This window comes from Amphiura filiformis, chromosome 16 (assembly GCF_039555335.1).
Source record: "Amphiura filiformis chromosome 16, Afil_fr2py, whole genome shotgun sequence".
Taxonomy (NCBI): Eukaryota; Metazoa; Echinodermata; class Ophiuroidea; order Amphilepidida; family Amphiuridae; genus Amphiura; species Amphiura filiformis.
This window is the reverse complement of record NC_092643.1, coordinates 55,054,448-55,071,855: the sequence shown is the minus strand read 5'-3', so window position 1 is coordinate 55,071,855 and position 17,408 is coordinate 55,054,448. Positions and strand designations below refer to the sequence as shown.

General features: G+C 38.3%; 2 protein-coding genes across 2 annotated transcripts; both read right to left on the bottom strand.

Moving 5' to 3' along the window:
- Window positions 1–846: 846 nt before the first annotated feature.
- LOC140136223 (uncharacterized) lies at window positions 847–6,277 on the bottom strand. The gene is made up of 2 exons (XM_072157944.1): window positions 6,090–6,277; window positions 847–2,940 (listed from the first exon to the last, which is right to left on the bottom strand). The coding sequence occupies exon 2, from the start codon at window positions 2,918–2,920 to the stop codon at window positions 911–913; it is 2,010 nt and encodes a 669-aa protein (XP_072014045.1). The 5' UTR covers window positions 2,921–2,940; window positions 6,090–6,277; the 3' UTR covers window positions 847–910.
- Window positions 6,278–11,071: 4,794 nt separating this feature from the next.
- LOC140136222 (zinc finger protein 711-like) lies at window positions 11,072–15,576 on the bottom strand. Its single transcript, XM_072157943.1, has 2 exons — window positions 15,375–15,576; window positions 11,072–13,183 (listed from the first exon to the last, which is right to left on the bottom strand). Exons 1-2 carry the CDS (start codon window positions 15,386–15,388, stop codon window positions 11,092–11,094), a joined length of 2,106 nt encoding a protein of 701 aa, XP_072014044.1. The 5' UTR covers window positions 15,389–15,576; the 3' UTR covers window positions 11,072–11,091.
- Between the last annotated feature and the right edge of the window lie 1,832 nt (window positions 15,577–17,408).

The window sequence follows — 17,408 nt, the reverse complement described above, 5'->3', positions numbered from 1 at the left end:
GTGTGAATTGTTGCCAGTGACCGGATATCAGACAAAAAGAGGATGATTCTCAGACAGATGATTGTATTGTAGTGTATTGTTACTGTTTATTCAGTGTTTAGCTCGCAGGGACCTTTCAGCGCGTTTGAAAGAAATTAACTTAATTTCACACTCTTAACGTAACCAAAAACAAAATTCAACGTTTTATTGGGGTGCAGACAACACTATTCTTCGCGTCGCAAAAACTTTAAAAAAAAACCTTTCCCCGAAATAATGTAGACCGTAAAAGTTTTTAGCCTTACAAATTCGCCAAACTAATTTATAATAGATTTTGGAAAATGAATCTTGACCTAAAACATAGCTTACCTTATACCTCTTTATTTATGAACACTTGTGTCAAACTGGGGGGGGTAAAGGTATACATGTACATAATTATATAGGACTGGCAAGTCTCTCAATGAATTAGGGGTTATTTAATTTGCACTGTCCACGAAATTTGGATAAATGGGGTACTTGAGAAAATCCAGAAATTTTATGTCAATATTTAGTGTCATTGATATGGGGGTGCTTGAAATTCTAATAATTGAAAAGGGGTGTTTGAAATTTTGGGCATTAATAACTACAAAAAAGGGGTTGTATTTGGCCAAATTTTGTCCTCGATTTTGCATGAAAAAGGGGGCTCAAGTTGATGAGAAATCATTGCAAAGGGGGCCTTTAAAAGATTTGGTAACTCTCATGCTTGTCAACTTTTGTGTTGAGTTGGGGGGGGGGGGGGTTCAGAGCACATTTTGGAATTTGTACCGCCTGTAGAATGTAATGAATACAGAATGGGACACATTAGATTTAATGTTACTTGAGCGTTGTCACGTGAAACTTACTATTGGACCACTACAATTAAATAAATTTTAATACCAGGTTCTGATCTAGCTAACTAGTGAACTTTCTTCACGTGATAATTTAGGGCAGGTTTATGCATAAATGTTGTCTCACACAGTTCACATTTGTAGGGGTGTACTCCCGTGTGTGTGCGGATGTGGTTGGTCAGATAGTCGCGACGAATACAGCGATACTCGCACAGATGACAAGCGAATGGTCGCTCACCGGTGTGTGAGTAATTATGAGTAACCAGCGCACTGTTTTCTTTAAAGGCCTTTCCACAGACTTCACACACAAATGGTCTTTCATTCAGATGACTTAATCTTTCGTGATGATTCTGTCTCCACTTGTCAAGGAAACTTTTGTTGCAGTACGTGCATTTGTAAGGTTTGGGTCTACTTTTACTATGTACAGTCTCCATATGGCGTCGAAGTTTCGTATTTGACACCAAGCCTGCACCACAGATATGACATATGTGTTTTTGTCTATTACCTCTGTGAGTTACTTTGTGCGATCTCAACTGCTGTGGGTTTTTAAAACCTTTGTTACAGCCGTCATGATCGCAAATATATGGTCTGTAAAGCGAGTGTGTCAAATTGTGGTTTACCACCGTGTTATACCATTTAAATTTTACATCACACTGATCACAAGTATATGCATGTGTCACAGGACAATCAATCTTTGGGTGCTTGTATTTCATATGGTTCAAAAATAAAGACGCCACATTGAATTCTTTTGTTGGACATTGTTTGCACCTGAATGGTTTGCTCCTTATTCTTGGCTTATCCATGAGCACCACGAGTCTTGGATTAACGAATTTGGTTACCTCTTCCCAGTCGATGTCATCAGGGGCGTTACATGTGTTTAATTCTGCATGCTGATCAAGGGTGGATTGATCTGTAAAACATTGTCTACATTTATTACAAACGAAATCGGTTTTCAATTCCGTTTTGTGGAATTCCTTATGCCTCTTTACCAAATATTCTGACGAAAATGTAAGGGCACACTCGTCACATTCAAGAGTATCTTGATGATCATGATTTTCTCTCTCATGTCGCTTCACTTTGAAACTGGTAGCGAAGGGCTCCTTGCAATACCTGCAAATAAATTGCTTTGATCCTTTAGAATGGACTCGTTCATGTACGGACAGATCTCTCTTTGTTAAATATCCCGCACCACATACCTTGCAACAATGACGTTTGAGACCTTTGTGCACTTCCACATGGCTTTGAAAAACATGCCTCTCATTGAATGCAAACTTGCATCCTTTGTAGGTACACTGCTGAGGAGTCTTCAATTTGAGATGATTCCTTCTATGCTGTTGGAAAGCCCTCGTAGAGTAATTCTTTCCACAATCTGAGCATTTTAGGGGCTTCTCCATTGGCCCTTTATCCGTGTGATCTGACGCATGTTTAACAAATGAGCCAATCGTAATGAATGTTGCATTACAAACCTTGCACTTGAGGGGTCTGTTTGGGTCATCTGAAGGCAATGTGGCTTCCACGAGTTCAGGATCAAGAAATTTCACACAATTTTCGTCTGCTTCTTTCAGTAAAACTGATGAAGCTACAAGTTCAGGATCTTCTTCCATTTGCATTAATCTGTGGACTTCTTCGTCAATGTCTTCATTCAGCTCATTTTTCATGGCAGTGGATGAAGCCACCAGTTCAGAAGCCACCAGTTCAGGATCCTCTCCCATTTGCATTAATTTGTGGACTTCTTCGTCAATGTCTTCACCCGGCTCATCACTTTCCATGGTAGTGTCATCACCATCATCTTGTTCCTCATTATTTGTATCTATTTTGTCCTTTTTTACAACAACACGTAAATTTGAACGTAGATCGTAATCTTTATTTTGGCCATCGCTATCATCAATTTGTTCATCTTTGATACCAAATTGTTGTTCATTATTTGGTTCCAGTTGTTTCTGGCAAATACCACATGTGTTTGGCTCCAAGTGTTTTTCTGTGAAGAGTTTTTGGAGTTCTTCTGTCACATCACAGACTCGTTGCAAACCGCAAGTGTGGCAGAATAATAACTGTATTTTCTTGATAGATGACTCCATTATATATAATACATGTATGTCTGCAAGGAAAAATAACAGAACAAAATAAATAAGCTTGAACCGTTCTGATGCATTATATGTTACTCTGCGTTCTGCAAACTTGCCAAATATATATGTGACCCCTCAGCACAACTGAGCCTAGATGTCGCCAGTGCCACTATTAAGATATGCTCCATTGAACTTAACAATAAACAATAGGAAACAAAGGATTTATTGACTGTTTTATTGATTTTTCACTACTTAAATGTCAAGTACTATAGACATGATATACGTCATTTTAAAGCTAATTTCAAGCAGAATATTTTGGTTGAATATCTCAAAAATGATGATTGGCGACTTCCGGGCTCAGTTGTGCTGAGGGGTCACATATTATATATTTAACTGGTGATCACCTGGTTATCACCACTAACATTCCCGTTCAAAGGAGATCACTACAAGCAACTCAATGGCATAGCCATGGGAGAACGTATTGCCCCAAGTGTAGCTTGCTTAACTGTTGGATATATAGAGAAGAACATACTCAATGACTACAACTCATGACTGTCCAACCTGTACTCTTCAAGTGCTAATGTTTCATAACCTATGTACGCACCAAAACATGCAAAGGCGATGAATTTCTATGGTTATTGAGCTATTTTTTTGTTTTTAATGACCTTCCCGTAGGAACTCGAAAACGACTTATAGGGGCCTAATAGGAGAGGGTTAACGGGCCGCACTACCCCCATCCCCGGTCTACGCCAAGCTTGCCCAAGTAGGCTAATTTCAGGAAATGCCATTTCGTAAGACTTGCGTCTTAACAATCCTTTATGGACGGTACAATAATTGCTCTAATCTGTTGGTTAACGAGAAAGGTTTAACTGATTCCAGTCTCTAACACCACTTGCGAAATCTAGGTAATAAAACATCCTATACAGCCTGTCTCAAAAACAATTGTGCAAGTGAAAAGCGCTCTCTGTGGCAATTAGAAAATACGAATTTGATATTATGCTTATATCAACGTCAAGGGCGCAGTCTTAGCTCTCAAATACCGTTTGTTCTGTTCAATTTGCTTTTTTAAATCTCGAGATATGTTTAGTTAACAACGAAAGGGTAAAATCACAATTGTGCCACTTTTACTAGGGAATAGGGCTGTAAATGTAAATCAATGATAGCTCACTTAATGCGTCTAATGCACTCCCCTTCGGGGCTCGTGCATTAGACGCATCAACATCATCGCGCGTGCATTATTTTGTCTAATTTCATTTATTTGTCAAATTTCATGAACTTTAAAAGGGCATTTCGTGATCCACAGCCTTATCCCCCCACTTTTCTCAAAAAAAGTTGAGATTTTTACATCACTGGAAACCTCTGGCTACATAATGTTTATGTACAAAATATTTCTTGCAGATTAATTCGTTTAGCAAAGATATCGTGAAATTTGAATTTCGTCTGGTGCACCAGAACGAAATTACAAGGCATTGTCTATGGAGCAGTGTAATACACATAATCATGCATAACTCGCGAACGCAAAATCGGAATCAACTGAAATTTAGGAATAGGTTTTTTCGTGGATATCTAATGAAAAATGACATAAATAGAGGATGCTAGGATCACGAAATACTCCTTTAAGTGTGCAATATTTGTTTGTCTTTTAACAGGTCTTGAGTGAAAGAGTATTTACCATAATAAATTCATTGACATTCACATGTATTCAATTTTACAGCAGAATGTGAAATATTTATCTTTTAATTGTGGAAAAAAGTGGTAAAAGAGGAACATTTTACCTGTATCATGATAAAACAGTAAAAACAATTTGGTATTGTTGTGTTACTGATGCATTTTGATTTGACGAAGGAACTCTTGATCAACTTGATGATATCATTGATTTACATGTACAGCCCTCTTCCCTAGTAAAAGTGGCACAATTATGATTTCATCCTTTCGTTGTTAAGTAAGCATATCTCGAGATTAAAACAAGCAAATTGAACAGAACAAGTTTCGGCATTTGAGAGCTAAGACTACGCCCTTGACGTTGATGTAAGCAATATGCTACAACGGTATTTTCTAATTGCCAAAGAGGGCGCTTTTCACTTGCACATTTTTTGAGACAGGCTGTACATATAGCTAACTGGCATTATAAGATCATTTATTAAAACGAAGATTCTGACAACGTGTTCATCAAAATTGTAGCAAGTTTAAAATTTTGACCCTTTAGAGGTCAATGGTTGACCTTTGACTTTTTTGGTAATAACTCAAGAACAGTACATGATAGGTAAATAATATGGGGCCTACATATTTTCTGAATCCTTATGACCAATGGAATACATTAGTAATGTTTTCGACACTATTTGATGAAGTTTGAAAGTTGACCCCATGTAAAGTTCAATGACCTTTCCCCCACCCATGGGACAATATTTTATTTTGGGAACAACAAAGGCAACAACATTTTTGTACTGGGGACTTTACGAAGACATAGGATAGAAAAATAAAGCATTCAGGTGCATGGCAAAGCATCCTGGTGACTAGACTATATAAATGAATAATTATGTTTTCAAACGATAAAATGATATTATTGATTTGATTTAAAATAATTATCATATTATCCATGAACTATAAAGCTTTAGGAGCACGGTGGCCTAGCGTAACGGGCACTGTACTGTCTCATATGATAATCGGAAGGTTGCGGGTTCGAGCCCGGGCGACGCCATCGTGTTGTGCCCTTAGGCACTTTATCTCGCTTACTCCTCTCCACCCAGGTGTTTAAATGGGTACCGGCATTCTTAAATGCTGGGAAGGTAACAGACTCGTTGTAGAGGTGTCTTTATACTAGTGCCGTACTATTACACTGACTTTCGTATTCGGCGAGGAGGACGATTTCGACCTCCTGGTTTGTTTACAAACAGAGAGGTAGACAAAAAACCGTTCCGCGTGTCCAAACACTCAAGTAGGCCTATCAGAAGGATGGTCCACAATAGCGTGATTCACGTAACCTGAATAGGGATTAAAAAGCTGTCACGTAGAACCACGTGCTTCTATTGTCCAATTTGCCATCAAGATTTCATATGGAAACAGTTCAGACCCAGTACAAGATCATGTCAGAAATTAATATTTTGTTCTGGGTCTGATTATTCGGACTAGTGTCTTACTAAGTAAGTTACTTATAAACTCAGCCATTATTATCAAAGCTTACCTGAGGCGGGAGCATGGAAGTGCTCAGTAGATGCTGCAGCTAAGTCGGGAGCTAAGTTTAGTGCGAACTTATTTGGTTGAGCCGAGGACGTACCGATCACCAATGATGACTAATTATACAAAATCAAAGGTTTTTCGTGTTCCATAAACAGTAGAATTTAACAAAACGAAAATGTATCGTTCGACATTTCACGGAGAGCTCGTAACCAGACCAAAGCCCTCAATGGCGCGCGCACACCACCAATGAAGTGTCCCTTGAAACACACGTGAAAAACCCGTTCCTGGCCAGTGATCCCAGTGCCGGTCCCAGAGCAAGTGTAAAAACAATTAAATTCGTTTTCAAGTCATCCAAATTGCCATTTGGTATTTTTGAAATAAGGAATTTTGTAGAAAATAGCAGTATAATTGAAGAAATTGAAGCCCTAATGAAATACATGTAGCTAATTATTTTACAGTGTGGTCTCGGCAGGGGGGGGGGGTCTTAATCCTGGAATTATGGAAATTGTCGGGCCTCATAATATAAATTGTTGGTCTAAAGTATTATAAAAGAGCCATATACATATTTAGAATGGCAAAGACTTGATAAAATCATCTGTGAGGACAAATTTGGACCCAAGTGCTCATTTGGCGATTCGGTCAACATAACAAAAAAATCTTTTTTTTTAAATTTTTAAAAACTAGACAAAAATATCTATTAACCGTTTTTTTTTTCTTCGAATTTTGATAAATTTCACCAAAAATATTTGATATTTGGGCCAAATGATCACTTTTGTATATTTTTTGTTGTTGAAAATTGAGCATTTGCTGACCATTTTTGGTGCAAATTTCTCAATTTCAGTTGAACCACTAGCATCTGCAGGTTATGGTATGGAGCACGTCTATATATGACAATGACAAGGGACCAAAATCTGATTTTTACGAAGGTCCGGAGGAGCAAATAAATGGGCTTTTAACATAAATAACCATGCAGGATGCAGGTATAAGGGGAAGCATTTGCCCCCAACCCCACCCCAATATTTTTCTCGCCCCACCACACACAAAAAAAAAGAAAGTTGCTTCCCCCAGTGAAAACCCAAAATTACGAACATTACCACTTTTTGGTTGATTATCCCCCCTAAAATTAACTTAATCCCTAATGTCGCCCCGAAAAAATTCCTGACGGCGCCACTGTCCAAAGACCCCCTAAATTTGACCAAAATAAAGCTCCAAAAGACCCATGATTTTAATAATTTCAGCTATAAAAGACTCCTAAATTGCTCATTCCTCACACATATGTTTTTTTTCAGGCGATTTTCAATCAGAGAGCCTCCAAATATATTTATTACCCCCCCCGTTGCTGCCCAAGTAAAAACTCAAAATTATGAACATTTCCACTATTTGCGGCAATTTTGCGCAAGATTGGCTGAAGTTGCCCATGCCCCAATTAACTTCCCCCCTCCCAATGACCAAATTAAAGTTCCGAAAGACCCTTGATTTTGATAATTCTTAAAAGATCCATAAATTGGGCATTCCTCCCATTTCTGTTTTTTTTGCAGGCGATTTTTCAACAAGAAAGCCAAGCTCGGACCCTTGATTTCGACTGTTTACATCACCAAAAGACCCCTTTAATCGGTATGCTGTCAGCTCCCAAAGACCCACCACCTCAAAATTCCGGAATACAAACCCACCAAAATTAATGATGTTGATGTGCCCTCCTCCGTACATTCCGATTTCCTATTTAAAAAAAAAATAAGGTTATGCAACTTTTTGGGGATCCAAGTTCATGTATAGGTCTCTAACTTTTATTTAAACTACAACGTGCTTTTTTTTTATTACAAGTCCACATCAGCGCACAGAAAGGACCAAAATACCTCAAAAAAATTCCTTTTTCTGGAGGTGTGCGCCCTCACAACAAATCCGCGAGGTTAAAAATAGGCAAAAAGGTTGAATTTCAAAATACTTTAATTCAAGCAACATTTGGTCTAAAACTTTGTTCTTGACAAAAGGAATCAAAATAGAAAAATATAGTTTGGCATTTCTGCAATGTTAGTATGGTAAATAGAACCGAGGTCAAAGGTTTTACACCATGTGACCATAATGTGACCTTATACCATCCAGCATTAACATTTTGAATCTATATAGTAATGCAAAACTACATTTTCTTGTACCTTCCCAGTGGGCACATCAGAAAAAAAACGTTGTACATGTATAATGGTTGTAGGATGGTTGTATATAATGAAAGTGTTTTTGACGTAAATTGGTTGGTTTAACGTTGTTATAACATAATTTTACGACCGTGGACAAATTTTGGTTGGTTTAATGTTGTAATATAACAAAATTTGACCAAGTACATGCGTTAGAAGATACCACTTGATCATATTTTTTACTTGTCCTAATAAATACTTGGTGACTTTCTAATGTCTAAATTTTGTTGTTTCATACTTCACAACTTTATAGGAAAATGAAGACTTGCTTAAAAAATTCAGTATCATTGCCATTAGAACATAATGGTAGCCCGGGAGCGAAAAAAAAATATTGCAGCCCGGGAGGGTAAACTCAGCGGACCAGCTGGGGCTTGCATGTCTTTTATAACACAATATCTTGAAGTTACTCCCACCCAAACAAAGGAAACACAAATAAGCTGTTGAGTTCAGTTTATTTTTCACAAATTACAAGCATCTTACAATATATATATTTACATATATAATTTATACAAACTGGTGAGAAACATGATTAATTATAAAATATGACAAAGTATGAGGAGCAGCGGACGAGGATGACACTAAACGTATGAATATTTTTAATTGCACTCTTTCAGGAAACTATATCCTCTGCAAATCAGTCTCAGTTTCTTGTTCTCTGAAATTTGGCGCAATGACAGGTTTTCTCAGATATTCGCATCTTTAAACTTTATTTTCAGGAAAAATCTAAAACACCAGCGTGAAAGAAAATAATTACTGAGAAGATGTAATAAGACGTCCGAATAGTAGAAGATGATGTTTTGAAATGTGTACGTTCGCATCCCAAGCACAATGGTCAGCCATTGCACTGTCCGAGTTTGCAGGCAAAGTATAAGACCATAATCAACTACATTGACAGATCATTCACAATTTCACATACTGTACACAATAAAGCCTTGGTCTTTTACATAGAAAAATAACACGCGATCCTCTAGAGAACATTAGAAATGTATTAACATTTTGTGGTATTAGTATATATAACAGATACAATACGGCACATCACACGGTCTGTCTTGAATTAATTATAAATTGTGCTAACATTAATAATACTCACTTTACTTCATAACACATACTTATGACCAATACACAGTGCTTTACTCTAGTTTCCGAGTTGAACGTTTAACGCATCTATCTAGGAATTACTATCCTATCCGTTCACCATTTATTGGAATAGTACTGGTACCACAGAATTTGGCTGGAATGCTGCGTTTTACAATGTATGCGCATTGGTAGTACCGTAAAATTCAATCTACAAAAGTATTTAAGCATATTGCTTCTAACTGATGGTATCTTTGACGAGAGGCACCCACCTTCCACAAACATTATAATATTTTGCGGTTTGAGCAACCCCCAGGGGAGCACTACCTTACTGATACAGATGGCTATACAACCACGTATCTTTGTGATAAAACTATTATATGTGTTTGTAGAGGGTGCCTGCCTTTTATGTCTTTCGTCTATTTTAGATAGACAGGATTCCATGTACATTGTAACTTCTTATGACCAGTCCCTAAATCTTAAATCCACAATCATATAGATGGGTTGACAAAACCAAGAACATAACAAGTTAATATGGTAACTGGCCTCAATAGTACATATATATAATATTAAAATATGATGGAATTTAGACATTTTTATAAATTGCTTCGATGTCGTTCAGACAATCCTTAAAAAATGTGTTTAGGCACTTGCTTGATTTTATTCCTGGTTTTCATCCCCCGTCAATTGTTTTATTTATATGCCTTTTCACAGACTTCACACACAGAAAGGGCTTTTTCATTGAAATATAATATTTTGTGTCTTTGTCTTTTGACGAGACGTTTTTCAAAAAAATGTTTTATGTGTAGCTTCAACCCTCCTGTAAGCTATATCCCTCTCTTCCCCACCAATCAATGTTGCGGAGTCCAACACGAAGCGCCTGATGAAAAGATCCTGATCAACATTGTTACACATGTACTGTGAAGGGGGATACATAACAGTACATAAGTGTCCCAACACTTATTTCATGATTAAATGAATAATAAGCACAATGATTTATAGTGCTCTACGCACAGACACAACACCTAGACGTTAATCCACGAGCCTCATCATACTCTACATGTAATGTTATCGCTGGCCAATACAGGCCCACATCATTCCATAAACCATTTAACAACAACTCAGGGACTTTGGTACATACACATTATGTATCCAGAGGTTTCCAGTGGTATAAATATTTATAAAAAAAACTTGTTTTGAGAAAAGTGGGGGGGGTGAGCCTCTGGATCACGAAATGTCCTTTTAAGTTGCAGCCAGGACAGCATTAACAGACGTACAATTCGCTGTTGAAGTGATGTAATAATCGGATTAACTACCATGTAGCAATAGGGCAAAGCAATATTTGAATATATCGCACTTCACTAGTATGTTAACACGGTACCTCTGCATTGAACCTTATCAAGCTGATCACTCGCACCTGTAAGATTAGGTCGATCCTTCATGTAATTATTTCTTGTAAGCTAATCCTAACTCTAACCCTAATCCTTATCCTAATCATTACCCTAACCCTAATCCTCGCCCTAAACTAACCCTAACCTTAACCCTAATTTCGTGAAAATTTTTCAACGAAAGCGTACTACTCACAACCTCTCGCACCATAGTTGAACGATTTATCAATCGAGCTAACTTGACTTCTTAAAATATAATGTATCGATCTCAATGTTCACATTAGATGTAACCGGAAGAATATTTTTAAAGTAGCACAGACACTTTAATCAGATGGGGGATTGGGGGAGGTCTTTGGGTTTAATATGATTTAGCAAACCAGTGAACTTTCTTCATGTGATAATTTAGGGCAGATTTATGCATAAATCTTGACTCACATAGTTCACATTTGTGTGGGCGTTCACCAGTGTGAACACGCATGTGGTTTTTCAGATAGCTCCGATTAGTACAACGATATTCACAAACATGGCAAGCGAATGGTCGCTCACCCGTGTGACTGTATTTATGAGAAACCAGCCAAGTCTTTTCTTTAAAGGCCTTTCCACAGACTTCACACACAAAGGACTTTTCATTGAGATGTCGTAATTTTTCGTGTCTTAGCCGCATGCCCTTCAAACGGAAACGACTGTCACAGTACGTGCATTTGTATTGTCTGTTATTTTTACAATGTACACCCTCCAAATGACCATTGAGAGTCGAAGTTGTCCGAAAGCTTACGCCACAGATGTGGCATGTGTGTTGTCGTCTATCATCTCTGTGATAAAGCTTGTGCTTTTTAAAACCGGTTGGGGTTTTGAAACGTTTATTACAGCCGTCATGATCGCACATATATGACAAATCATGCGAGTGGGTTGCACTATGATCTTCCACTTTGCTATACTTGTCAAATTTCTTATCACACTGATCACAAGTGTATACATGTGTCACAGGGCAATCATGTTTATATTTCATATGGTACAAAAATAGAGACAAACGATTGAATTCTTTCCTTGGACATTGTTTGCACCTGAATGGTTTGCTCCTTATTCTTGGCTTATCCAAGAGAGCTACGAGTCTTGGATCCACGAATTTGGTTTCCCCTTCCCAATCAAAAGGGGCTTCACAGGCGTTTAATGCATGCTGATCAAGCGTAGCTTGATCTATAAAACATGCTCTACACTGACCGCATACAAAATCGGTTTTCAATTTTGTTTTGTGGGAATGTTTATGCCTCTTTAACCAATATTCTGACGAACATTTAAGGCCGCACTCATCACATTCAAGAATATCTTGATGATCATGAATTTTTCTCTCATGTCGCAGTGCCATGTTACTAGTACTGTAGGAATTCTCACAATACCTGCAACGGAATCGTTTTGGTCCACTAGAATGAACTTGTTCATGTACGGACAGATCTCTTTTTCTCAAATATCCTGCACCACATACCTTGCAACAATGACGTTTGTCCCCTTTGTGCACATCCAAATGGCTTTTGAATACTCTCATTTCCTTGAATGCGAATTTGCATCCTTTGTAGATACACTGCTGCGGAGTCTTCAATTTGAGATGGTACCCTCTGTGCTGTTGGAAAGTCTTTGTACAGTAGTTCTTCCCACAATCTGGGCACTTCAGTGGCTTCTGCATCGGACCTTTATCCGTGTGATCAGACGCATGGTTAGCAAATACTTGAATAGCACCGAATGCTGCATTGCAAACCTTGCACTTGAGGGGCTTTTTTGGGTCATCTGAAGGCAGTGTGACTTCAAGAAGTTCAGGATCAAGAAATTTGAAAAAATCTTCATTTGTTCCTTCCAGTAAAGTTGACGAAGCCACCATTTCAGGATCTTCTTCCATTTGCATCAATCTGTGGACTTCTTCGTCAATGTCTTCATTCCGCTCACTTTTCATGGCAGTGGATGAAGCCACCAGTTCAGGATCTTCCACTTGCGTCAATGTGTGGATTTCTTCGTCAGTGTCTTCATCCAGCTCACTTTTCATAGGTGAAGCCACCAGTTCAGGATCTTCATCCATTTGCATCGATTTGTGGCCTTCGTCAATGTCTACATCCGGCTCAATTTTCATGGCACTGACATCATCATCTTGTACCTTGTTTATAACCAATTTGTCCTTTTTTACAGCAACACGTAAATTTGGACGTAGATCGTAATCGTCATTCTGACCATCACCGTCGTTAAAATGTTCTTCTTTCATACCAGATTGTTGTGCAGACTTCTCTTTGTTGATGTTGTTCGTTTGCTCCACTTGTTTCTGGCAAATACCACATGTGTTTGGCTCCAAATATTTTTCTGTAAAGAGTTTCTGGAGTTCTTTGGTCACATCACACAATCGTTGCAAACCACAAGTTTTGCAGAATAACAACTGGAATTTCGTGAAAGGCGACTCCATTGCACGTCTGGAAGAGAAAAACCGATGACGCAAAATTAAATAATGATTTTTGTTTGTTTTTGTGTGCTCATTATATGTTCTGTTGTTAGGTTCTATTCGTTTCAGTGTCATAGCCCCCTCTTTTTAGTTAAATTGCGTTTTTCCTTATTCTATTGCCCTATAAGCATTGCGATTGGCAATTGATTTGTATTCAAAATTATTTATTCCCAAAATTTCAGTTGATTTCGATTTTGCGTCAGAGGATGATTTAAGGAAGCCCCATCATGCACTGTAAAAGTGTTATCACTAGAGTTTCAACTGCCACTTTACTTTTCAAATCCCATTGAACTCTGTGCAAAAGATGTTGTTTTAGAATTGCCCGTGTGTCATTATTACTTGGTCGATTTCAGATCCAAAGTGATGTATGCATGAAGGATAATTCACACCTTTTGTAGATATCATAAAATGTGAAATCGACCAACCTTTTGAAGGGTTTTTATTGTAAATATATCTGTCCAAATTCAAATTTAACCATGCACGTGTGTATGCAGTGGGCGGGCAGTGGTGTCATGTTCACTCACACAGCCGTGCTACTCGCAAGACTTGCTGGGAAGTGCTTAAATCATCCTCTGATTTTGCGTTTTCGAGTTATGCATGATTATGTGTATTACATTGCTCCATAGGCCACAGTTGTAATTTCGATATTTTTGCTAAACGAACTAATCTGCAAGAAATTTTTGGTACATACACATTATGTATCCAGAGGTTTCCAGTGGTATAAAAATTTATAAAAAACCTTGTTTTGAGAAAAGTGGGGTGAGCCTCTGGATCACGAAATGCCCTTTAAGTTGCAGCCAGGACAGCATTAAAAGACGTACAATTCGCAGTTGAAGTGATGAAGTGATGTAATAATCGGATTAACTACCATGTAGCAATAGGGCAAAACAATATTTGAATATATCGCACTTCACTAGTATGTTAACACGGTACCTCTGCATTGAACCTTATCAAGCTGATCACTTGCACCTGTAAGATTAGGTCGAGCCTTCATGTAATTATTTCGTGTAAGCTAATCCTAACTCTAACCCTAATCCTTATCCTAATCATTACCCTAACCCTAATCCTCGCCCTAAACTAACCCTAACCTTAACCCTAATTTCGTGTCAAATTACATGAAGGAATAACCATGAAAAAATTCAAATCATGAAATGTCAAAAAAGCAACTTGTTCCTGGTTTTGTCAGAGCGGTCATATGTGATGTGATCAAGCAAAGTCACAAGTCGAACATATTAAATTTCAATTGTCAGTTTTCTACATTAGCTACATGAATATTTTGTTCTGGGACCGATTATTCGGACTTTCAAGTTCCAATAATTGAATCCAACAGACCTGTACTGTGTATGTGTTTGTATATGTTTAATGTGCATACAACACCTAGCCATCGGTAAGGGGTGGTGCAATAATTATGTGTACCGTACCCCCGGGGTGGTGAATTCTCAAATTGGTCTGCCAAAAATTGATTGCCCCCCCCCTTTGAGCGTGCCAAAAAATCTTTGCCCCCCCTTTTGACGTGCCAAATAACCTTTGCCCCCCTTTTGATGTGACAAAAAATCTTTGCCCCTCCCTTGCACATGCAAGATTTTTGGGAACCTGAATTTAAAACCTTAAATTGTCTTATATATCATATAGTGCGCGTACCCAAAATATCTGTGCCAAAAATCGCTTGTCCCCTTTTTCGACCCGTCAAAAATCGCTTGACCCCCTTTCGATCTGCCAAAAATGCTTGCCCCCCCCTTCCGGGCTGGCCTGGCAAAAAATCTTTGCCCCCTCCCCCTATAATTCACCACCCCGGGGGTACCCATAATTATTGCACCACCCCTAAGAGAAGAAATCATTGCTCCAAAAATGACTGCAAATTACACGTAAAATATGATATGAAAACACATGTGAGCAATGTATGAATATATGGAGAGGTCACACGACAGGTTGTTAATTATTGTCAACACTGGTCAATACACACAGAATACAATATTAAAACATTTTCAGTGCGATATTTATTTTGAAAACAATTAACGCTGGAGAAATACTATGGCAGCTGCTACAACTTGAGAACAAGTCCTCAAACGTTCGAAATGTGTAGTTACTACAACTGGACTAGATCACATGTATTGCATTGTTATTGTAGTTGGTTAAAAATAAAGTGGTAGGCCTAAGCTTACCTACTATGACTCATGCATGAGTACTGATATTCCTTTTTTTTTATAATTCAACGTAATTGGTTGGGTACATGGCAATAAAATGCACCGTTTCCAGTCATCATAAATGATGTATTGATCAAATGCAGAATCCAGATTATTATTTAAAAAAAAAGACTAAGAAATTAACGACAACTTCGTCGCCAGATTTTCCGTTAGTGACGATTTCACGGGTCAATTCACAGCTCGTATTAAAGGGGGCACACCACTAAATAATGGTCCCATTGAAATACACGTGAAAACACAAGAAAGTAAATTTGTTAATATTCTCAGTTAATATCCAGGTAGATATTAAACAAGAAAGTAAATTCGCTTTTCTACCATTATTAATTGAGAAAATGTCGTATGGATTTTCTTAAACAATAATGTCTGAAATTTAATAATTCCGCCTCCTTACCAGTTCCGGCCGTGTTATTATTCCGACTGTAAATTCACAATCGATTTGATAAACATTTTCTACTCATTTAGTCCGGGGGGTGGGCACTCCAACTTTGGAGGTGACGCATATGTATGGCTGTTAAGAAGCTTTAAGGGCGTACTACACCCATATATTGGTTTGATTGGTCTAAAATATATTTTTTCATATATAGCTAGGCGATATATGCACGAATCATGTGAAATAAAAAATATGAAAAACATCGTGAAAGAGTGTCCTTTTTCACCCATTTGTCTTAAAGTTGGCTGGTTGGTAAGGACGCTTATACGATCCACGTAGTCTTCTTCACAACCGGGTTCTGCCGTTTCTAACATTCATCGATATTCACATACAGTACGTATTAGACTCGCTACCGGTCCAAAATACGACCTGCCTACTAGGGCTGACACGTCAATTTGTATTAGGCCTACCAATAGGAAATACACAGGTCAGACATTTGAGAATAATTCTTTAAGATTTGGTAAAAATGTTGGTAGCCGCCTCATTATGCTACCTAATCAAATCAAAAATTTTGTTGAAATAAAATTAAGGATCGAATGCGTTTTAGTGTCAAAAAAGGCAAAATTACCGTCAAACTTTCGCCGAATTCTGCACCCTTGCGAAGCCCTCGGGCGGGTGCACAGTTAAATCGGGAATAAAAATATCCGACCTTTGCGATCAAAAACAACAAATTACAACATTGGACCATGTTTGGACATACTGTAGGCAAAAAAACACTATTGCCAAATAATATAGAATAGAACATTTGACATCAACTTGACAAACTAATGAAGAAAATGTGCTCCATAAACATTAAGTAAGTGCGCAAAACAATTCCTATTCAAATGCGTGTATAAAACTGAACAGGGCCGGACGGCTACAAGACTACCGCAGAAGTTCAAAGTTCTCGTGTTGCCAGATTCAAACATGAGCATGTATGCCTAGCACCTTCTCTTGGTAAAATCCCTGATAAAATCAAGAAATGTATGTTGTGCCTCTTCCCCTCCCCGTGAAGTGGCGTCATGGGGGGATCATGGGCGTAGCTAGGAATTTTTAAGGGGGGGAAGGAGTGAAAGGGGGGGGAATTTGTGACGAAACAAAATAGGCTCAAAAGTACAAAAAGACCCTAGTAAAATTCTTCAGGGCGACCGCATCCAAGGGGGCGGACTTCCCACAGGGGTGGGGTAGCTTCCCCATTGCCCCCTTATGTATGGGCCTACGGCACTGGACGTATGAGAAATTTGCTCAATTCCGCAATTTAAGACATTTTAACAATTCCGCAATTTTAGACATTTTAAATGGTAGGCCCTAATAAAGTAAGTAGAGAACGTGAACATATTAAATAATAGTAGACCTATTATACCCCGGGTATATTAATACTTGGCTTTTGCAATAATATACTCGCCTACGTGCCAAAACTTGCGGCTTGCCCCTTCTCGGCCTGCTGCCTAAAACTGAATACCGGCTGCCCGAGGTGTAGGGGGATAATGTTTTGGTATGTCGATAGAGGGGTTGGCATGTCAAAGTGGGGAGGGCAAAGATTTGTTGGCATGGGGAAAGCAATTCACCGCCCCAGATGGCGA

What these genes read in the sequence shown, in the direction of transcription:
- LOC140136223 (XM_072157944.1), bottom strand. Translation starts at nt 2,920, where the DNA reads ATGGAGTCATCTATCAAGAAAATACAGTTATTATTCTGCCACACTTGC.